Source organism: Calonectris borealis, chromosome 1, assembly GCF_964195595.1.
Source record: "Calonectris borealis chromosome 1, bCalBor7.hap1.2, whole genome shotgun sequence".
Taxonomy (NCBI): domain Eukaryota; kingdom Metazoa; phylum Chordata; class Aves; order Procellariiformes; family Procellariidae; genus Calonectris; species Calonectris borealis.
Window position 1 is genome coordinate 152,767,176 of NC_134312.1, and position 23,951 is coordinate 152,791,126.

Consider the following 23,951-nt stretch of genomic DNA (forward strand, 5'->3'; position numbering starts at 1 on the left):
CACTGTTGGCTGCATCGCCCTGCAACCTCTGCTATCCCTCGGCCCCCCAGTACGGCGGGTCATGTCTCGTGAATCTGTTTGTCTAAAGATCTTGGCATGCAACTCGCCACATCAAGAAGGCTGTGGGCTCCTTGTAGAGAGCTACTATCACTGCAGATCAGTGGCTGTGCTGCCCTGTGGCAGCTGCATTTGCTACGGACCCTGATCTCTTTATTTGAAAAAGCAGCGGTGTTTGAAAGTTCAGATTAAGTCATTATTGTCTGATACCTCTATCTTGTTTTTCAAGTCATAGCAGTCAATCAAATAATTAGTGGGCTTAGCCGGGTGTTTCTGAATTGCCTGAGCTCAGGATGAAATTTACTGGAAGCTGACCTCAAGGTGGCTTTTCATTTCACACATGAGCGACTTATTGATGATCTACAATCCCCAAACCAACGTTTTCCACTCATGGAGATAGCTTAAATCACCTAATGAGTATGCTGGCCTTTCAGTTTCACCATATAGCAATAAGAGACCACATATAAAGGTGCACAGTAAATTGTAGTATAGACAGAAGCTATAGAATTGGCTTTGCACTCCTCAGTCATATTGGTGAGCATCTACCCATTCAAGGAGTTGTGTGCAAGTCAAAGGTTGTCAGAGAGAGTCTGCTGTTCTTATCCATGCTTACTAGCAACTACTTCAGTGAGTGGTCCCTTTGAAATGAAGAGGGCCTTTCCTTGACTGAAGTAATATTTATTACAATGCCTAAGTGGCAGAATGTGACACTCAAGGGTTCTTATGACTTAAATTGACTTCTATAGGTATTAGAATGATAAAAGAAGTAATAATACAAGAACAACATGAAGAAATCCTTAAAGTAAAATTACAGATTTATATTCTCTCTCAAACCTCCCATTGCTTATTGAGAATGTGAGAAACACATAAACAAAGTACAAAATTAATTACTTCTAAAAACTGCAGCCAAGACAGCCAAATGAAGAGCTGTTGTAAATTCAAAAGCTAATTTTCCTGAGTGGTAGATGATTGCTGGAGTTGTGAGTTCATGAGCCTAGCACTGTCAAGAAAGAAAAGCAGTGCAGTTCATTTAAACATAGAGAATTTTTGTTGATAGGTAAAAGAAATAGCACTTTTAAAAAAATAAATTCTGATCCATTACATCATCTCATCTCCATTTTTAATAGCAGTATGTTTTGTCAGAAAAACTTCATTATTTATAACAACATATTTTAACAGTTATTCAAGAAACAGTTTTGCTCTTGCTGTTCCATTGTTCTTCAGCCAGGTTTCTCTACAGCTGTTATTATCAGAACACGTGTACTCCTGGTTCTGGTACAAAATACAATAATTTGGTTATTTACAAGGGAACCATGAAGCCAGTTATTAAACAGTGAAAACTGTACTGTGTAGGCCTAACAATCAAAACCAAAAGCCAGTTGTTTAACAGAGGTGTTTTAGCAAAAGGGAGAGCAAAATAGCACTTAGAATAAGGGACTTTTGCAGATTAACTGAAGAGCTGTTATCTTCAGTCATGTCACAGAAATATGAAAACATTCAAAAATGCAGAACTAGTGAAAGGCTGGACTGCTAAATTCTTGCATGCTGACTTCTTTCAGAAGAGGCATGCATCTTATTGCAGAATTCACCTGTCTTAGACAACCTCTTGTCCTTCAGCAGGCATACAGCACCACTGGCTGCACTGTGTCACCCTGCCGTGCAAGCAAGCCTAGTGAAGGCAGCAGAGCCAGGGGACACCCCGTGGCCGTGGAAGCTGGTCACGGACGCTGTTCAGCTGTCAGAAATGCACCTGGCACGAGCACTTGGCAATTAACAGTCTCCCACAACGATTGCCAGGCGTGGACTCCCAATGGGGAGTCTGATGCGGCCACCCTGGCTGCAGCCACGCTCTCACGTATGCACCACACCTCAGGTCCCCAGGCACTTTGTGTGCTGAATCACACGCTGCTGGCACCGTGTCCCCGCTGTGTGACACGCGGAGACGTGCAGCCAGCGTTCGCCAGCAGACGCACAGAAAATCACATCGCTCCCCAGCACAAGCACCCGCTTGCTACAGGGCTCAGCTCTGGTACCTCGCTGGTACCAGGCTGGTACCTCGCCGGCTGTTTCCAACATCCCTGTGAAACACCTCTGTGAGGCTCCCTAGGCTCCAGGTCTCCGTTCTCGCACATACCTGGTTTCCTCATGGCTCTCATTTAGCCCTTACCTGCCTTCAGTCAAAAAGCACAACTGCTCAGATAGTGACAGTCACTTCTAGCACCAGATGCTGTGTGAGATGCCTCATTCTCCCAATTTAGACTAAGTAGATCTGCATGGATTTTTGTTTTCCAAATTACCTTGCTATCAGATATAAGTTACATTATATCTAACAGACTCACTTTGTTCATGCTAAATGGCTATTTTTGCATTGCACAGCCCCCAATGTCTCCAACCATCGTGCTGTTCATCAAGTCTCTCTGGGATTTTTTTCCAGGCAGAGGAAGAATCACAATTACCTTCATCACTGTAAATTGAGAAACACTGTCATCCAATACCTTTTGCTCTGGAAAGTGAAGGCTTTGCAAGAGGCTGTGTAAATGTTATGCCACAGGTTTGTAAAGCCCTTTTTATCCCCACACAGGTTCAAGCAAATGTATCTGGAAAAGAAATGCATGGGGCAGTTTGTTGTAGGCTGCCCCTAACATTACATTCCCCAAAATACAGTTTAATTCTATGGGCATTTTCACAGGTTTGATTTCCCTACGTCTCCAAGCTCCGAACATAATATAGGCTTAAACAAATCCGCTGCACTTTTTCAGTACACTGAGGATGAAGATGTAAGAGCAGAAGTTTACAAAAACTATGTCACAAATCCAAAACAGAGAATGACTTCCCAATCTCAAGCAGGTGCAATCTCAGCCTGGTGCAATCTCAACCAGGAGCTGCACCTGTTACCATGCACCTCAGCAACACTAAGCTGTAGCTTAATAGCCCGCAACACTAAGACAATTAAACTCACTGAATTGCATTTCCAATGCTGCTATCAACTAAACGCTGCCTGTCTTGTGAGGTGAGACAATATAAAGTACTTTTAATCGTGAGTTCATTTTCTCTAATTTGGAAAGTCCTCTCCTGTGTGGTCCCTTCCCCTCCCACAACGGCCACCTTTTTCCCCTGCCCTTGGGACAGAAGTTTTGCTGCTGTGATGAAAAATAAGCTCAGGCATGGCTCCTACTATGTCAGTTTTCACAACTGGCCTAATTAGGAGGTTTCTCGCCACACCAGGTAACGTGCTTCACAATTTATGGCCTGCCAACCTATTCTTTCCGAAGGTTGGTTCTTCAGTAACAGCGCTGCTGTGCTTGAGGCTGGGCTGGAGGGTTGTCACACCATAGCAGATAGGATTATGTTATGTTCATTATTCATTAACGCCAATTCCAGTCATAGCACTAGTTACAATTACTCAAATTCGTAATGATGAAAGACTTTTATGACTGCCCAACCTATGCCTGAAGAACTATTTCCTAAACTGGCTTCCAGATGAAGGAGAGAAAAAAATGTAAACACTAAATGTCTCTTGGTTTTAAGAGCACCAGTTTTGGTACAGCTCAGGAAGACAAAGACTGGGGCTGGGATCCCATGCATAAACACGTAACTTGCTTCTGAATGTAATACACCTAATAACGTAGCCAATGCCCACAGCAGATACCTGTATTACCAGGAAAGCCTTCAGAGAGAGACGCTGCACACATGATGTTGTCAGGCGTTTAGATCAAGTCTTCTGTTTAGTGACCAAGTTAGAAACCTACAGCCTTTCCACAGTATCTTCACTGTTGAATTCAGCAAGTCCAGTCATACGTTGTTGAATATTATCAGCAACAACACTGATCTTTGATTCAGATTTTCTTCCCTCTCGCTGTTGTTAATAGCACCTCAGGGCACAGAGCTGAGCCTGTGTGACTGCTCACGGCCATCTGAAATGGCATCTTGCTCTCCTCTCCTTCGTTTGGTTCCCTGCTGTACCGCCTCTCTCCTGCTCTCTCTCCCAAAGAGGTGCGTCCCTGCATACCTGCTCCCGTGCCTGCCCAAATACACAGCAAGCCAGGGCAATTTGCTCACTAAGCAGAAAAGTATTTGTTCCCCCAAATGAGTTAAATCCTTTAACTGTAAGGAGAGATGAGCGTTAGACCCAGAGCGGGTGGAACCACGTGGCCAAGACAGAAGGGAAGGAGGTAGAAGTGCTGGCAGCAACTATTAGAGTGTCTCACGTATTTCAGGTAATTTGCCCTCCTAGGGATTATCAAAATAAAAGCTAGGCTTTAGCTGTAATGAATAAATGATAAGGACTGGGGTTATTTTGCTGTTTGTGGTCAAGGAGGCTTTTGTTTTACTGCCTGTAAGTTTCCCGTTTTTCAGTATCGTGTCAGGGATAATTATGAAAAATAGCAACATGAAAAGGCCAGTTGGTGTAACACAGGCAGGGGAGAGGTCCCATGAGAAATTTAAGCAACCTCACATGCATAAAAAGGCAGAATTAATTAGATAAACCAATGTTGGGAAAGAATACAGAAACCACATGAGAGGTATCAATTATTATGCCAAGGAGAAAAAACAAGATCAAAATCCACTTTCAAAACAAAGGCAGCATTTTCATTCAGAAAATTTCTCTTTTTTTCTTGACCCATATCCTGAAGGGCAGAATGGTGAAAGGCATAATTCGCAGTATCTTTTGTTACGCCTTAGATATTCACAGTTAATTTATATCATATGTAGGCACAGTTAATGTATATTGTTTTCTCTTCTCTTCCAGTGGTGTTGATGCTCAACTTTTGCAGATAGTTCATCAATTAGGCTACTCATAAGGGCAAGGGACCACCAAAGTGCTCACGGTCAGGCAATGCGCCACAGAGCAACTTAACAGTCCCAGCTCTCCCCCAGTCCAAGAGGGCTTGAGTAAGACAAGAAAGGGAGCACAGGCATCTGAGCCTGCTTACTCCAGCTCCTCCAGGCACACACGGACATCTTTAGGACAGGGACTGTTTCTTTACTGGTCAGGTAAACAGACTTCTTGAGTTATTGGGAACTTTATATGCACCATTTGCTGTGACAGATATAGAGATGGGGGAAATTAGCATCTGATCGTATCAACACATGCCCAGGGTTGTGTGAAGGTGTGCTGGGTCCAAAGACAGGAGGTGGCTCACAGCCAAGCTGTCGTGGAGGAATGTACATAATGATATAGCATGTGCTAGCTGCCACACAGGCCATTGTCTCTCCAAGCTCTGGGACATCTCTCATCGGGCACAGCTGAGCAACCCAATACCACACAATATCCAGCGGCCAGTCTCTCATGGGCAAGGGAGAGGCAGCAGTGCCACGCTGCATGGTGGGAGGCATGAGATGGTGACCAGCAGGCTTCATGTTCTTCTCAGTACCTGAAGCTTGAGGGAGCTCTGCAAATTAACAGGTGTCCGTATCGTGTTCTCCCTAAATGCATAATACAGCATAATTGTCTGTACACATTTACAAATACGCTTACCCGAGTCAATGGGCAGTATTCATCCTCTCTGCTTTTCTCTCTATTTCTAGTATTAGCACTGGATTCTCTGCTGCAGGTACTCTGCTATGGATATCTCCATACATGCTCAGTGATTTCTTCCCAGCAAATTTCCCTGCAAGATTTGACTAACTAAACGTTTAACTGGCTTTGGTTCAGTCTCATTTCGCTACATCTTTTCAAAACAAGAATTTTCTTGAGGAGAAGCACAGGAAAACCCATCTCAACTTCTTCCTCCATCACTTTTGGCTTTCTTAATGGTTTTCACAATCCAGCATCCTGTTCCAGAAGCATCCATCTATTGTTACTTCTGCATCCATCGGCATGTTTGTTACTGTCTCCCTGCCTCTATTAGTCTTAAATCCACGCTTTTATTTCAAAATTGTGAAACTCTCCTTTATGGCTCTTCACCTACTGCCTCGTACAATAGGGACATAATGATATCACCTTATATGAATCAGCCACTCGCAAGCAGCCATCTTTGCTTGCCATTTCTCTTTAGGACATGAAAGCCCATGGTTCAAAACTGCTCCTCAGTACTCCTGTTGTTAAACTCCTCACAAGGCTTCCCCGGCCATCCACGCATAGAGCATCTCTCCCATCCTCCTTCCCCGCTCCCTGCCAGCCAGCAGCGGCTGTGCTGTTCTCACATGGGTTGAGTACAGCAGCTTAACTCTTTTGCAACTCCAGACATCTAGAAAAATGGCATGGAAACATTTTGCCTTAACATTGTACTGTCCAAATAAAAACCTTGTATGTTAACTCTGATAGTTCCCGTCTAGGTCTTTCAGTTGATTTCACCCTCTAGAAATGCTATCTTGAGCATTAATCCACTTTGCACTACTCTTTCTGTAATTTATCTTGTCTTTTCTTCTAACATGCTAAAGCATTTGAAGATACAGTTTCTGTGAAAGATGCTATATGAAATAAAGATGACTTTTCCTGTATTTTTATCTTCAAGCAATGCAAGAATGGCGGAAATTAAATCAATAGCCACTATGAAACATGAAACAAAGTTATTGAGAAGGGTTACCTGATTAATATATTCTTTCTTCTCTCATAATCTAATATTAGCTACAAAACCAGACCTAAAACAGTCAGGAAATTATTTCAAATTGTTTGATGAGCAAATCTTTACTATAATGACCAACCTACTGAATGAAATTACCTATATCAAGCTGTTTCTGTGCATTTAGACTTCAAAACTGGAGTCACTGTTATATTGCAATCAGAGAATGAATTTGATATATGTGTAAATGAACACATATTAAATTCCAGATAATTCATTCACTGATGAGTAAATACTTGTCTTGACTCAGTTAAAATTGTCACCACTGATGATGCACTGGCATGTCCCTTGGGAGTTTGGGAGAGTTCCAGCTACTGGAATCCAGCAGATACTATTAAAACAATGTTGGAAGAAAAACTGAACTGTACTTGGTTCACATTTTCCAAGACAAAAAACAGAAGGCAACCTAAAAAAGTCCTTTTTTTTTAATTTCCTGGGGCAGCGTTAGTTTTATTACCGGTGCTCTTTTAAGCCCCCACAGCATCTGAAGACCCCTGTTTATATCCCAGTAACCATTACCACACTGATTTCCTGCCAGCAGCATCCCATCTCAGGTTCACTTAGCTCAAACAGTGCTGCTGTACTTCCTCCCTAGTCTGAGCTCATACAACCACCCTAACGACTGACCCTCTCTAGTCTGAGCAGGTGCAATACATATGCTCTGCTCCATCTATGTTTTAGCTGCTTTTAAAGAGATTTGTTTAAATAGCTGCTCTACTTTTCCTTCAGCCCATTAAACAGGGTGCTGACTATATGATCAAACCCTTTCCCCTGTTTCAGCTTCTTACTGGTAGGTAGAGGGGCACTGGGGCTTCCCAGAGCAGTTCAGATGCAGTGTGCCTTTACAGGCAACACTGCTCCCTGGCCATCTTCTCCTGGTTTTGCGAGTCCTTGTCTCCCTATTCCAAAGTCACTTTCAGAATCAGAGTTGGCACCCCAAAATTACTACTTTATTTCAAGAGCTGTCTTTTGGCAATATACTTTTTCATTCATTTTCATCTTTTTACATCTGTATGGGTTTTAGCTTTTTATTTCATAGGGGTGTGTTGCCGTGTTCTATGGCAAATCACATGAACTGACTCCAGATGACTTCTGAGACCAAAATTATTGGAGCATTTGGTATTATATCCTCATGACTTGATTCATTTGTGTGGATATAAGTATAGACTAGGGGATACCAAAAACGGGAACATTATGCCTTCACGAAGCAGATGGGCCTGTATTTGGGAATCAGCTAGGCTCTGCTCAGTAGAAGTAGAGGGTGTGAAACCTCAATATGCATTTCTGAAAGGGGCATGTTGCGGTGCTCCATCCAAAGTGAAGCGGTAGCTCTTATCCATGCCGCTGGGTGGTACCAAGAGTAGTGTTTTGTATGTGGTGAAGCTGCTAAGTAAATTCTCCTATGGGGTAGATTTCATCATACATAACTCCAGCTTCTTAAAATACAAGTATTTGTCTCAGGTGGTTTTCTATGCTCCTCTGTAGTCAATGGAGAGACAGACACTTCCAGGTACCTTCTACACATACTGTAGAATGGGATGAATTACCTTCTGATGGTATCTGTCTTTTTTTCCACTGGCTATAGAGGTAGCCTAGATGAGGAAGTATCTGTGCTGCCAAAACCCACATCTTGTCAATACTTCTTTCATTCCCTTGATGTTGGCTGCTCTGACATTTGCTTTCTCTTCACTTCAGTACTTTCCTTCAGTCACTGCCTGGGACTTGCAAAGGAGGGAGGGGAGTATGTGGAAGGAGAAAAGGATGCCTGGGATTTGATGGAGTGATATTATATAGAGATGAAAAAAAAAATCAGCTGGATTTCACAGCTGGAGAAATGCTAATGGTTTTGGAACCAGCCTAAGCAAGCCTTAGTCCAGTAAGCACTTGAAACTGGTAAGAATTTCCCCTTGCAAACATCAACTTATCTAAGAATGGTTAAAAATGATTACAGATTTACGGATAACAAATACAGTCAAGAAGCAAAAACTAAATACAGCATTAAAAAGAAAGGGGACAAAAGTGAAACATAAATTTAGATTCACTGATCAGCAGTGCTGACATGAGAGGAATCCATCACATACTTCTTTTCATGGATGCTCTTTTACTGATTAAAATGGAACAAGATCATTTCATCACTTAAACAGAGGCAGCTGTTCAGAGCAGTATGAGAACAATAAACCAGAAATAAATAGCATACCATGTGTCATAAAAGTTTATGCTTCCTGGTAAAAAATGGTGGAATTGACACAGATCAAGACTACTACAGCTGACACTGTTTTAGTAGCAAGAACTTTTTTTACACCAGTCTGTTAGCATCTTCACAAATCCTCTTTCACATTACAGTGACTGCATTGGCTTCTCAAGAAACACACACTCTTTATCAGAAAAGCATTACAATTAAATTACAAGCTTTCGTGTAGTGAAGTTCTACCTGCAGTGTGGAAGATTATATCTGGCCAACAGGGATACTCATCCATTTAATTTGATCTCATTCTTCAAAAACGAGATCAGAAACCGCCTGTCCTTTTCATAGGGCACGCTCCACCTCACCTTCTCCACCTTGCACACACGAGCACTCACCCCAAATTCCCTACCAAGACTTTTTATCCCCTGCTCCTGCTTGCTAGGGAGAGTAATTGATTTCTTTATTGTTCCACAAACACATTTCATGGGTCATAAAGTTTACTTTTGTTTTCAGCTGTGTGACAGTAATGCTTATATTACATAAACAGCACAAGAAAACAAACTGGCAGTTAAAAAGTGTCCTATTATGCACTTAATTCTGTGTGCTGTTTCCAAGCACAGATCTTAAAGGAACCACATCCCAAAAGACTTCTACTTAATAAGATGGGAGGATTTAAAATGAATTGGTGGCTTGAGTCTCTGATTCAAAAGAACAGTGCCAGCCTTTAAACATTGGAGTGTCAAAAATAAGCTGTGCTGGTGCATGCATATATTCATATATATGTAGGTATGTATCTCCCTTCTGTTTTTATAGAATTTAAGCTTCCAGAAGCAAACTGAAGCCATTCTGGTTGCCAAGAAAGCTCTCCAAATAGAAGCCAAAGTCTCTCTTTCCTGAATTTTTCCCTTTGTAATAAATTTTCCATTTCTTTCTACCAGTGAAAACATGGTAGTTTCTTATCTGAGACTGAGCTAACGCTTTGTTGGGTCACAAGCTGGGGAAGCTGGGGTGGGTAAGACCTGGGACTGGTACAACCAACAGATCAGCATAGGGTTGTATGAGAGGGAAAGAACTACTGTGCTGGGCTGCAGCTGGATGTACTTGGTGGCACCTCTCTAGGTACGTCAGACAGACACAGCCCGGATGATGGAACAGAAAGATTACTACAGACCTGACTGTACTTCCCATTACAAATGTAACAGCTAAACCATCCTGGCAGACACAGCTATAAAGAGTGCAAAAAGCACTTTGCACAGTAAAGACAGAGTCAGGGGCATAGTGGCATAGTCTTTTTTGTCATTATGCCAGGTATTTGCTAGCACGTCAGTTGTAAATACATATATATATATATGTGTGAACATTTATTACAAGTTATATATTATATGGTTATAATATCATAGTACATTTATGTATTATAATATTTACATATAAATAAATATTTGCATAACTAGCTGTTGAATCTGTACTGGTAAAATCTGAAAGCATAGACCTGGAGATACGCGACATGAAACGCTGTTCCATAAGGAACGAGGCAGAGAAGAGCTGAAACATTCCCCCACACTTTCTTTGGTAATTCACACAGTGAAAGCATCTATTTTTGCCTCCAAGTCCCTGAACTTCAAAGTTCTCAACACACTGTGGGGAAATTTATACTATTTAACTTCAGGCATTTAACTCACTGACAGCACTTAGATGATGATTTTACGGCATAGTGAGTTCATATAACACTTTATTTCTAGCAAAAGGGACAAGTCCTGTTCCCTCCTCCCACAGACTCTTCTCTACCTCAGCCATGCAGCCCCACCAGTTACTTTTGCTATGTCTGATGTTCAATTGGCTATGAACCTTTTAACTCACTAATCCAGTGGAAACTATTTTTGGCTGGGGCAAGGAAGAGGAGAAGAAGGAGTCGGCAAGATCGAGGAAGGACGAAAGGAGGGAAGAGGAGAAAAGAACACCTCTCTGTGTCTTTATATATTTATTATAAATTGGAAATCCTCACTTTACATGCTCAAGGTCAAAGAATTGCATTGAAAACAATCCCAAATATTTTACTTGGTCCTTCATTCATGGAATACATCATACTAATAACAGCATAATGTTTCTCATAATATTATACTAACTAAAATAAATTATAAACATTTCAATTATTTACATTTTTATTGCCCATAAAATTTTCTTCTTTTAATTTCACTTGCCTTCACTTTGGATGGTGCTTTCATGCCCACAGACATACACCTGTCCTCCTCCTCTTCAGCTGAAATAACTGAGCCTTCAAAATCTCCAGTTATTTGCCTTGCCTCCACCCATGACTTTGCTGAATATTCTCCTGCATTACAAGGAGTAATACAGATTTCCCAGACCTGCCATGCATAGACCACATTCAAAATCCTTCCCAAAAAGGATTAAAAAGGGGTCACAAAGCTGATTCCTGCCAAATAAGGCAGCTAATACCCAAGACTGCACCCTGTTTATAGCATAAAAGGAGATGGACAGTCTATACATAGGCTGCTCTGCTCTAAACTCAAAACTGGGCAGAGTTATAGTATGATATCTTTTGTAATCTCGATATTATAGAAGAGAAATATAATTGTCACTCAACATGGGATTCTTCTTACCACACTTAGCTATCTAAAACTCTAGAGTCTAGTCTAAATCACCCTTTAAGGCTCCTTCCAGAACCTAAGGAGAGAACGAGATGCCTCCAAAGGGCACCGCATTACAGGGGTCTAAGAGCTAGGCATGAGAGAGCAGGCAGACGCTCTCAAAGAATAAGCTGCTTGATCTCACCACCTAATAAGATGCTGTTATATTTTGAAAGGAATGCAGATACCTAAAGAAGAGCCATGCTCGAGCTCATACAAATGTCCATGTCAACCTGTATCTTTACATAAATCTCACCGTCTGTTTCTGAAATGTGCAGTTAGATCACACCACAAAATCTAGCGCACATTTATCACTGAAAAGATAGTAATAAGTCTTTCCAGTTTTAATCATTTCAAAGGTGCTAAACAAGACAAGGACAATTGCTAATTTGTTCCATTATTATCATTTTTACATCAGCGATAATTGTTTTTCCCTGAACTATGTGAAATATGAGCACACAAAAAATAATCACTGAAAAAAAGAAGTGCTGTTAACTTTCTCTGAAGCTTGAGTTCAACAAAGAAATAATACCTTGGTAATGACAATGATTGCCTTTACATTACCTGCATTTCCCCTGCACTACAATAAAGACTTCTTCCATTTATTTGTGCAGGAACATCAAAGATAGTCTCAGGAGATCTACAGAATTGTAATGATTTTTCTCTTTATGTAAACAAGCTGCTTTAATTAGCTTAATATGTGATATGGAATCTCTCAGCAATTAGCATCTTTGATCAAAATCTGCACTAAAGCCAGTTTCTTCCAGAATGTTCGATTTGCCTGAAAAAGTAGATGAAGCACAATATGTTTGAACAGAGCAGAGTAGGTATCCGTATCAGTATCTTTTTTTGGTGTACATATTAATAACCACCACCTTGGGACTGGAAATGTCCAGTGGGCTTTTCCTGATGGACACAATCAATTTACAAGATATATCAGGTTTGAAAAGCGAAAGAGGTTTGGCTCTTATAATTCTGAAAAATGGCTCACACATGTAACTCCTTTAAAAAAGCTTTTCTTCTGAAACAGATGCAAATTCCAGTGGCAAGAAAATAATCAGAGATAATACTGGAATACTACCTCACATACATCTCAACACAGGGCAGGAATGCGTGCACTGTCAAGGAAGTCTATTAACTGAAAATAGAAGAGAAAATTATTGCTTTGTTTCTCCAACTTCTGCTATAGTTGCTTTTCAGCACTTAAATTGAAATCTAATTATTGTTGACAGAGATCGGGAAGCAAGCATATTAAGGCACCTGAGCATCCCTTGAGAAGTCTGAAGAAATAGTTTTGCATTTTCTGCTTGTGTCTAGAGCTCCATGTTTTATCCTTCCTCATGTTTTCAAATTCCACTTTTGTCAGAAGCAATGTCTCCTCGGCTAAAATCACTACAACCATCTCTCTGAACAAGTCGTCAAGGACCAAGTTGAGCCAGCTGAGCATTAGATTTATATCTGAGTATGTCCTAGACATGTCAGCAAGAAAATTAACTGTGTGTTAGCATGAAGAAAAAGCAAGCAAGACTCAGCAATGGATTAATTCAGGTCTCAGACGTCTTCATTGTAAGTAGTACCAAGGTTTGCACTAACTCACACTTCCTGAGGGGTCACTCCTGCTTCTCTGACCCCTCCCTGTCCTCTCTGTGTCCTTCATGCTCCTGTACCTCCTCCCACCCCCTTCCTGCCTTTGCTGCTCTCTGCCATAGCTGCGCCACTGTCGGGTGACTTCCACGACCCTACCAAGAGCTCTTGCAGGCAGCGCTGTGATATTGCAAATGTTCGAGATCCTGACAGTTATTATGGTGCCTTTGCATCTCCCATCACTCTTCCAGGCACCACAGTTTCAGCATGCTCATTTTCAGCCCTGTGAACAGTACGGCTTGATGAGACTGGCATTGGAAAGATGTGTGAGTGGAAACTGTGAGCCAGTGCTTGGTTTATCCATCGGGTTAGCTAAAACAACATACATGGTGTCTCATCGACTTTGCGCATTTAGAGTGTTCCTCATTTCTGGGTGCTAGCTCATGCCACCTCCAGATTTATCTGAGGAGAAACCTTTTACAGCACTCCCTCAGCACTACTTACTGCTCTCAGCTCATGAGCCCCCCGCGCATCCAGTCTTCCCCATCTCTGCATGCAATTTCAGCATCTCATTTTCCAATTGGAAATACTTTGTACTGTAATGTGAGGAGATGGCAAGCAAGCAAACAACCAAGGACACTTCATGTCTTACAATCAGATCCATTTGATTTAAGCGGTATCATATATTTTCCACCCATCTGGCTGGACTAAGTGTGCCTTTGGAACGAAACAACTTACAGCTATACCCTGTTCTTTGATCCGTGAGCTGCTTTGCAGGGGGCAAGAGAGGCAAAAAGAGACAGCAACACATTATTCTTCTATTTCTGCTGTTTGCCAGTTAGAAACATCCCAAATCAGTGCAAATCTTTAGTCAAACGGAAATTTTGTTCCGCTGGTGCCAAGCTAAGAGCTGAAGTGAAATCATGCTAGTCAATGAGGCAGAGCCTCCTTCTGCAAGCAGCAGTTCCTTTGAATTAAGGGTTATACCTTGGTCAGCACATTGAACTCCCACTATGGGCCCTGAGATGCCAAGAACGAGGTCAAAGAGGTGCAACATTATTAATGTTGTGTTTTAAGAACAAACCATTGTCCATTCTGCCAAACTGTGCTTTCGTTCTTTCTCAAACCCCATGCTCGCATTTATTGAGTGCTGGATATTTGCTGGACTAGTTCTACTAACCATCACATATTTCATATTGCTCTTAGCATTTCATCAACCATGAATAAATCTGGACTTACAGAGGATGGGTCACAAGGAAATAGAACTTCAAGACAAAAAGAGAAATAGATTTAAGGAGAAAAGGTCAATTTAAAATAGATTTTTTTTTTCCTAGTGTAATTGAATCTACATTCATTTTCAATTTAAAAAAACAAAAATGAAGTATTGAGTCATTACAAGGGCCAGACAATTGTCAGAGCTACACTGGGTTGAACTTAAATTATACTGCAGTAAGTGCTCAAGGGAAGTCCAGTTAAAATAGAAGCAATCGAGTAAACAATTTCTTTTCCTTCCCACCCCCTTTTGTTCTGCTGCAATGCATAGAATTTTTAGTTACAGGAATATGACATTTCTGTTACGTATCTGTGCTTATATAAGTCTTTACAATTTTATTGATGGCTGCAAATTTGTTAAAGCTGCTCTAAACCCTTCCAATCGAATATACTCAGTTACACCCCGGGGAATAATTACTGCCCTCAGTTGTAGTATGACATAAACCCTTTCAATCTCATTTCCGTAACGTTTGAAAACAAGCAGCTCAGCCTTAGCGAAGATAGTGTTAAAAGGCTTAGCCCAATGTGGACGGTACTCAAGGCAAGAAGCATAACTAAACTTTCGAGTTATTTTATTCGTCTGTTCCCCAAAAACCCAATCTTTCAACAGCCAGATCATCACTAAGTGTTATGAGCAGAAAGCAGTTTTCCTTATTCCATGCTGGGAAATGCAAACAGGCACTAATACCAAACAGACTGGACATTTATTTCTCCACAGTCCTTGCGTAAATGACACAACACGTTGAGTATTACATGGTTTAACCGCTGCTTACCCACCTTACATCTTTTTCAGCCATTTTACTTTCTGCTAAGGACAGAAGCGATAGAAAACTAAGAGGCAGATTAGAGAAAAACTGAAAGATAAAACAACCCTAGATGTTATGCCTGTTAGTAAAGTAGCATGAATGCTGTGGAAGACAAAGCTATTTTCATCTGCCCTCCACTGAGTCTGCAACTTGGAACCTGCTGTTCGTCCTAGTCTCTGATGTAGAAACCAGGAGCAATAGTTCTTAAAAACAAATAAGCTGTTTTCTTAGTAGCAAAATTAACAAGGCCTGCTGCAGATTTGTGTCTCATAGGTCATGTGCCATTTGGATTCTCAAGTGTTTAATGAGAGATGAGCTGACATTGCAGCATTTACCACCAAGGGGGAACTAATTCATAATTCTCTCCTCCACCCACCTGTGAATTTTTATAAAACTTGAAGGAACTGCATACCTTTGAAGTTCTCTACCTCCCTGCTGAATTTGCCTGAAATTGGTCAATACGTTCAAAACATGGAATGGGGAACAGAGAAAGACACGGGCAAACATCATGGCTTTATAAATCTCATTCCTTTGGAAAACCCAGCGAGAAACAAAAGTTAAAAGCAGGGGAATAATTCCAAATACATCACTGAAACTTAAAGGCAATGCAAAAAAAGTGATATTATGAAAGGGCTTTGCCTACAAATAGTGACAAGACGACTGTGTTTACGAAGAAGAAAACAGGAAATCACAACAGACTACTTGGAAGTAAAGTAGTCACTTGTTAGTAAAAAGCAAAGTAAGTCCATCATTTCCTCCCCTGAGCTTAACACCACTCTTGATTTATACCAGTGAAGGCTCTGCATTATGAAATTAATCACATTTCATGATGCTTGGCTATAATCAGTCTACTGTAAAGTGCACATTGGACATGCTGTTATTCAACCAAGACACTGCCATTTTTTGCCGAGAGCAAGGAAAGTGTAAGACTTTCCACAAATCCAGTCCTACACACTTTCCTTTACCCAGATGCCCCATGGACTTTCTATCACTTCCTCACATAAATAAAAGCAAGGGGTTTGTAAAGCCAAGCTAAATCTAAAAACAAACCACACAGTGTCATCAGATCCTGTCTGACCTAGCCAGGGAATCTTGATAGCAAGAGCTCTGAGTTTTTTCTTGTTTTAAAAACATACAGTTTCGGGAAAGTGTTCCTGACTTAAACTTCTTGTGCAGGATGAGATCACCTGTTACGGTTGAGCTGACTGTGTGGCTCGTTGCTGCCCAAACTGGCACGACCCATGCATTTTGTCTCTCTTCCCATCTTTTTCCCAGCTACATGGTCCTGGCCAAGCTCTGGAACTCATCTGATCCCGCCCTGGGTCAATTCAACTCACTAAACTAGCAGTAAAGTAATTCAGTAAAAAAAACCAGGCTGCTTCTATCAGAAGTTAAACCATCCCTTGCCCTGTACAGATGGACTCACTGGCCAATTCATGCTTCTCTGAAACTTCTCAGAAATGGTGAAACAAGTGACTAGCATTTTGACGCAGATGCAGCAGTTTTAAGTCAACTGGAAATCCCTGCTTTTTGTGTTTTTAAGACATTCTGATACGAAAAAATGAAAATGAAAAGGGCTGTTGCTTACCATTTGTCTTCTGTTCTCTACCAGGTGGATGCCAACAATCCCTAGGAAAGATCCAAAGCCAAGCTAAGGCAAAGAACAAAACCAATAGAAACACATGAGGTCAGCTTATTTGGTCAACATACCAAAGCACTACAGTGATATCTGAGCTGATGTATCATACAGATGGGCTAATTGGGGTAGGTCAGGGGAAAGGGTGGAAGTTACTGCTGGACGTAAATCATATAATGTAATGGGGAATGACCAGAACCACAACTCTGATATTTCAGAGGAAAACTTGTCATGTAGTTAATGGAAGCCTGTATAGACATACGCTTCTATAACCTGGCTACTGTTACCACAGTCACATATAGTTTTACACAGCATAAAGCAAAAATTAAGTGAAGTAGGAGAAAAGAACACTTACATTTAGCCCATACATCATTATTCTGGAAAATTGCAAAGCTTTAGGTAACTGCAGGCAAACAGTTTTCCTCAAAAAATGGATGTGTTGTTGCCACACAATAGACGTAAGTTTAAACCCTTAGGGTTGGGTTTGTTTTGATTTTAATGACTAAACGCTATCACATATCCCAGAAAAAGTTCTTGCTAAAATGCCAAAAGGACCAGTACAGTTAGTTTCTACATGGTACAGCTGCAGTACCAACAGTCACAGGAGAGAGAGGAGGAAAGGAGGCTGAAGCTGGCCTTACTGTTCCTACCAGTGCTGCTTCAACACCAGGCTGGCAGGAAAAACACCCTCCTTATGATGGGCCCATGAAGGTTTGGAGAGGTAGAAACTCCTTGGATTCCTGGTTAACATGAGGTAAAGCAGCAACAGGTGAGACCAGCCTTTCATCAGACCTTCCTGGAGTCAGGATCCCCACTGGGCTCACGTGGGCTTGGAGAAACGGGGTCTCCTTGGTGCCACACACCTGAGATGTAGCTGGCCGCAGACTGAGAAGCAGCCAGAGTTGGAGTGCAAGTGTCAACAGGCTCTTTCCATAGAGGTCCCTCTTTGCCTTACCTGGCCACACGCTGCCCTGCGGTCACCTCAGTCTCAATCCCCCATCACTTTCAGGCTCCTTGATCCCCTCTTCACTAGGGCTGACACTCCTCCTTGCCCAGACACACCCCCCGTCACCCCTCAGGTCCCACCCAACCCACCCCATGGACAGGGCATGACATTTCCGCTAAGGAATCTAAGCCCCTTTCTGTAACGAGGTCTCTGAATCTGGTTCAGAGCCTCTCCTCCAAGCACAAGTTAAGTTTTTAAGGATGACGCGTCCCAGCCAAGGACTTGAGCAATGCCCATGAACTCCTTGCTGTTATGCACAACCGCTCGCAGCAGAAAGCAAATCTCCTGCAAGCACTTTACTCGCTCAGTATCACAACAGGAATCCGTCACTCCCTCCCAAAAAAGCAAATGTAGGGAAAGGAGATTTGCTCTTAAGTGCTTTGGGAAGATTTATGTGAAAGGGAGGCACAAGGACTAAAAGCAGAGACTTTGAAAAAGAAAGAGTGCGCAAATGCATCCATGCTGACAGCTGAATAGGAGAGAGACTTGGAACCCTGAGCAAGGACACTCTGTTCAGGGGACAGCAACTTTGTGAATTAAGATAACTACATCAAAATGACACTTGGTTCCAAGCCCCATTTTTCATCCCAACAGGAACAATCCATAAAGCCCCATTTATGGCTGATGCAGGGGACACAGAGCGCAGTAATATAATCCATGTGAAGAAAAAATGAGCAAATATGGAACAATAGCAATTAAATAAGAAGGAGCAGATAGAGATCACGATTTAAGCCACAGCATTGCTGAGATTGTTTAGGGTCACATGCACTGCTTTTTTGGTCTGTTTAGAGAATAGGCTATTTGGGTTGGGAACTCTGGGAGTCCAGGTCAGTATGGTGACTGGGACAATTGGCCCCTGTAGACTCCTGGTTCAAAGATTATAAAAGCAGCAAATGAAAATAATACAAGCAGTCGTCATAGAGAAGTGACATTAAATATTTAAGTATAAACAATATTTATAAGGAAGTGAGGTTGAAGAAGCTCCAACTCTGGCTTTCCAGCCCATTCCACAATGACAGCCCTAAACCCAAACTGATGATCAAGCAGTAATATAATAAATGCAGACACCTTGCAAAGTGGAACATTATACTAACTCATCTACACACAGAAATATTTTATGTTAAATTACTTTGGATGCATAAATGCAGATAATACCTACCACTATAAAGATGTACTTAGAAAAAAGCTTTTTCCAAAACAAATGACAAGTGACCACATAAACAGAGAAATTAAGGCACCTAACTCTTCTTGAAGCCAATGGCAACTAAGCAGAAGCCCAAATTATATTATGGATCTAGCTCTAAAGGCCTGATCTGCAAATGCTTCTAGACGCAAGTGAATCTATGCAAGTGGATGGTCTTATTCACATTTGTAGGTGTTTGCAAGGTAGGGCCTAATTCTGCATGGTTTTTAAGACCAAAATCCCTTACCTAAGGCCAGTAGGTAGATCTCATCTACCAGCTCTCAAGTTAATATTTTACTACTGAATTCTATGAGAACTAGACCTTATTTTCAGTTGTAATTAACACTGTCTGTCCTCATAATCCTTCTTTTCTTTGAGCCCAACAGTTAAATATGTAGTGTCCAATTCACTCCCCTAGCTTTAGGTATCTAAAAGTTTGGAACCAGTGCTATGTTGGTTTTCTAAGCTCCCTCTACTGTCAGCGGAGAAGAGAAGCACCTTTTGAGGGTTATTCAGCTCATTCTGAAAGAGATGGCTGACTTTGCACGGAGGCGGAGGAGAGGCCTCCCCATATTCCATCTGCCAATGCTGAACTGGAGTCAATAACCTCTGGCAATGAGGCAGGAACGCAGCAGTGCTGTCATACACCTCTGACCAGGCTTTTGGCAAGATACCGTGCACGGTTTGCATAGCACCTTTAACTCTTGCTAAATGTTTGGGATATTTAGTGTATTAATAAAGTTTACACTGACAATTACCCATCACTCTCTCTCAGTTACTTCAATAATCCATCCCATGTGCACAAAAAGAATTCTGAATTTTATGAAAATTATTTAGCTCCAACAATCTTTTGACGGGGAAAATTATTAATAAAAGGTTTTGTTTTCAAAGTGTTCTGATAAATTCTAGCTATTCTATCTGGGTTTAGCGATTCCAAGATTTTTTTAAAAAGTATTTTAGTAGATTATATTTTTCAGCTGAGTGAATAGACATTGCGTTATTCCTAAAAGAAACTAAATGCTGAAATAAACTGGTTTGTGCACATGGGTTTATTACTTATTACACTTACTAAAGACAACAGTTTAAAAATGAAACTTCTTTCAAGGGAATGAATGCAGATAATATGGTCTTGTAAAATATTTTAATTCAAATTATAGAAGAAGAAGATACCTTTATCAGTATTAATCTATCTATTTTAGCTTAATGAAAGGAAAATTCATTCCTTTAAGGTTCTATTCTTGGAGCTACTTTTTGTTCTATTTTTAAAACACCACTCCTTATAGATCATTATCCCAAAATTATCTTTCTGAAAGACCTGTTCTCAGCATGACACTAAGATGTAAGAGGACTTGCTTAGGAGGAACAGTTCTAACTCACAAATTATTAACAGCAATGCAAAATGTATGCACAGTATTAAAAGACACATATTGCTCTTCTTTGGGCATTTCATTCCATAGAGAACAAGAGATAACAGCACCTTACAACACATTTTGGTAGTGGTGGAGCCACACACCTAAGCAGGTACCTAACTCTAAGTACATGAGTTTCTTTCTTCACCTTGCACCCTCTGCCTCCTCTTGGCTGGCTCAGGGAGACCAAACGAGGCAGATGGGCTTTTCTCTATTTGCTGCCCGTACTCCTCCTTTTTAAAACTCAGCTCAGGTATCTCAAAAAACTTTTTTAATCCAGGGGTTTCGGATATGACCGATTCCTTTTTCTGAGATCAGAAAGGGCCATGGGGGTTGAACTGGCAAGGGCCTGGCAGGGCTAACCCTCCCCAGAAGTCTCAGAGGCACAAAGGGCTGCAACTCTAACCTTCTGCCCAGTGCAGGAACGTGTTTAAGCGGTCTGTTCCCAAGGCAAAAACAAGACTAAGGATTTCGGAAGGGGATCTCGTACAAGAGGACTGACAGCAAGACTGCACAAGAGGATGTTAAGCAGGCTCCAGGGAAAAGCTTCCATATGCCCATCCGCAGGGCTTTACCTGCAATGGACCCAGCAGAATTCCTGGCACATGGACACGAGAGCGGAGTGGCTCTTTCTGCCATCAAAGTAGTAAACCTTTAAAAGGTCATTTAAATCTACCCTGTCCAGTCACTTATACGCCCACGTTTAATAGAGATCAGTGGCAAGTCAAGCACAGGTTCTCACAAAGGCCCCTGATACGAGCATATGGCTGCGCAGTGCAACCTTGACCCCCTTCTGCCCCTAACAGCCTCCTCTCTGGGGCACTTCAGAAAAACAGAATTTACCCCTCTACCTCATACAGACTAGATCTAGATCAAAACAAAGGAGCATCTCTCTCCTGTGAAATGCAACAGGACTGAATTTTCTTTTTTTTTAATCAATCAGACCTTCCCATATCCAGCTGATAATAATTTATCTGGATGTACCCAATAATCTAAAATAGGTTTCTTTACTCACAACGATGCCTGGGTAGTAGCCTCCCACGGTGACATTTTCTGTTCTTGTGGTAGCTGCCAGACCTATGGTCAGTATGAAAACAGACACTACCAGCAGAGAGACTGTGAACCAAAGCGAAGTCTTCTTCCTTTTTGCAAATTGTCCTGTAGGGAGTGAGGAAAAAAAAAAAAAGAGAGCTTTTCATTGCAATCATGGCAGAACAAATACAAAGTAACAGAAGATTTTCTTTTGTTAATCTTTTCTATTGTTAACCCACTGCTGTTCTCCCACTAAGGAAAAAAGCTGGCAGACAACAGAGGGAATTAAAAACCACAGGGTTAGCTAGAGCTCAGCATAGCTTACTGCACACACATTGGGTACATGCATGAGATGAGTTTTTATTAAGCTGAACTGAAAGTCGGTGGCAATGATAATTATGCCTTGCCTTCGGTAACGTTCATAATTAAGTGTTGCTCACATCCATAAGTCAAATCCTGTAGGCCTTAAACACTTACCTATGTGAAGTGCCAATGTGACTCTACCTGGACAGAACATAAAAATTTACATTTTAAACAAGACTAGCAGAGGCTCTGCATACTATCATGAAAATGAATGTGCTCCTCATATTTACTAGGGTAAGCAAACCAATCTGTATCTCCGAAGCAAACCTGTAATATGGTTGATCAGATAATGATATACGGGACTACCTTTTTAAACAGTTGCTGCTCAGTGAAATACATTCGATCTCACTGGGATTTGGATTCAGATACCCGAAAGTGAAAAACGGCAGGCTCATCTACTGCTTTCAGCCTGCTTCAAGCCACTTAACCTTGTTATTGTGGCGGCATATCTGAGCTGCAACCACAGGTTACTGACATCAGAGCCCCAGTCCATAGCACAGACTTATTTAAAAACAGCAATCAATACGTGACCCTAACTAACAAAAGGCACCCTGATGAATCAAACTGTGGTCCCCCTTTCTGATCCTTTTTGCTTTGAAAGGCAAGGCAAAAGTATGCAGGACCACCCCATGAGCTCTGGGCCACACGACTCTGTGCCACCCCGGGCTGCCACTGGGCAGCATGAAGCTCCAGCGAGAGCACAACCTGTCCACAGCACAGGGCCAGTGACTCTCCCCGCCGCGGCCTCACGAAGCTGCCTGCGCGCCCAGTCTCGGGAAGAGGCAGAGGCTGTGGTGTTGCACTGAATACTGGAGGCAACAGCCCTCGCCAGGGCGGGTAGGTGAGGGGATGGCAGCCTTGTGGATCAGGCTCTGTGGGTGAGGCATCTTGCTGCCGCTGTAAGCAAAAGCAGGGGAAGTGCAGGGAAGTCAAAAAGCAAGCAGAAGCCGTTTGCAATGAGTCACTTGAGTTATATGGCCAATTTAAAGTTAGGTAACACGCTTAAATAACCCCCACTTTTAAAAAGGGAAAAAAGGAAGACCTGGGGAACTACCGGCCAGTCAATCTCACCTCTGTGCCTAGGAAGATCATGGAACAGATCCTCCTGGAAGCTATGCTAAGGCACGTGGAGGATGGGGAGGTGATTCGAGACAGCCAGCGTGGCTTCACCAAAGGCAAGTCCTGCCTGACCAACCTAGTGGCCTTCTATGATGGAGTGACTATATCAGTGGACATGGGAGGGGCTACAGATGTCATCTGTCTGGACCTCTGTAAGACCTTTGACACGGTCCCCCACAACATCCTTCTCCCTAAACTAGAGAGGTATGGACTTGATGGGTGGACTGTCTGGTGGATGAGGAATTGGCTAGATGGTCGCATCCAGAGGGTAGTGGTCAACGGCTCAATGTCCAGATGGAGATCGCTGACAAGTGGTGTCCTTCAGGGGTCCGTATTGGGACCGGTACTGTTTAATGTCTTCATCAATGACATAGACAGTGGGATCGAGTGCACCCTCAGCAAGTTTGCAGATGACACCAAGCTGAGTGGTGCAGTCGACACGCCTGAGGGACAGGATGTCCAGAGGGACCTGGACAAGCTCGAGAAGTGGGCCCGTGTGAACCTCATGAGGTTCAACAAGGCCAAGTGCAAGGTCCTGCACCTGGGTCAGGGCAACCCCCGATATCAATACAGGCTGGGGGATGAAGGGATTGAGAGCAGCCCTGCCGAGAAAAACTTGGGGGTACTGGTGGATGAAAAGCTGGACATGAGCCAGCAATGTGCACTCGCAGCCCAGAAGGCCAATCATGTCCTGGGCTGCATCAAAAGCAGCGTGGCCAGCAGGTCCAAGGGAGGTGATTCTGCCCCTCTACTCTGCTCTGGTGAGACCCCACCTGGAGTACTGCGTCCAGCTCCGGAGTCCTCAGCACAGGAAAGACATGGACCTGTTGGAGCAGGTCCAGAGGAGGACCACAAAAATGATCAGGGGGGTGGAACACCTCTCCTATGAAGAAATGCTGAGAGAGCTAGGGTTATTCAGCCTGGAGAAGAGAAGGCTTCGGGGAGACCTTTTTGCAGGCTATCAGTACTTAAAGGAGGCTTATTAGAAAAATGGAGACAAACTTTTTAGCAGGGCCTGTTGTGACAGGACAAGGGGGAATGGTTTTAAACTAAAAGAGGGTAGATTTAGACTAGATATAAGGAAGAAA

The 23,951-nt window shown here is 42.2% G+C and overlaps 1 protein-coding gene across 1 annotated transcript in view; it reads right to left on the minus strand.

Moving 5' to 3' along the window:
- TMEM255B (transmembrane protein 255B) overlaps positions 1-23,951 on the minus strand; it is a 79,515-nt gene that overhangs the window by 48,812 nt on the left and 6,752 nt on the right. Inside the window, exons 2-3 of the mRNA XM_075136552.1 lie at positions 21,365-21,507; positions 16,704-16,766 (exon numbers count right to left, since the gene is read on the minus strand). Of these exons, the coding sequence (XP_074992653.1) occupies positions 16,704-16,766; positions 21,365-21,507 (206 nt within the window). The remainder of the gene's footprint in view (positions 1-16,703; positions 16,767-21,364; positions 21,508-23,951) is intronic.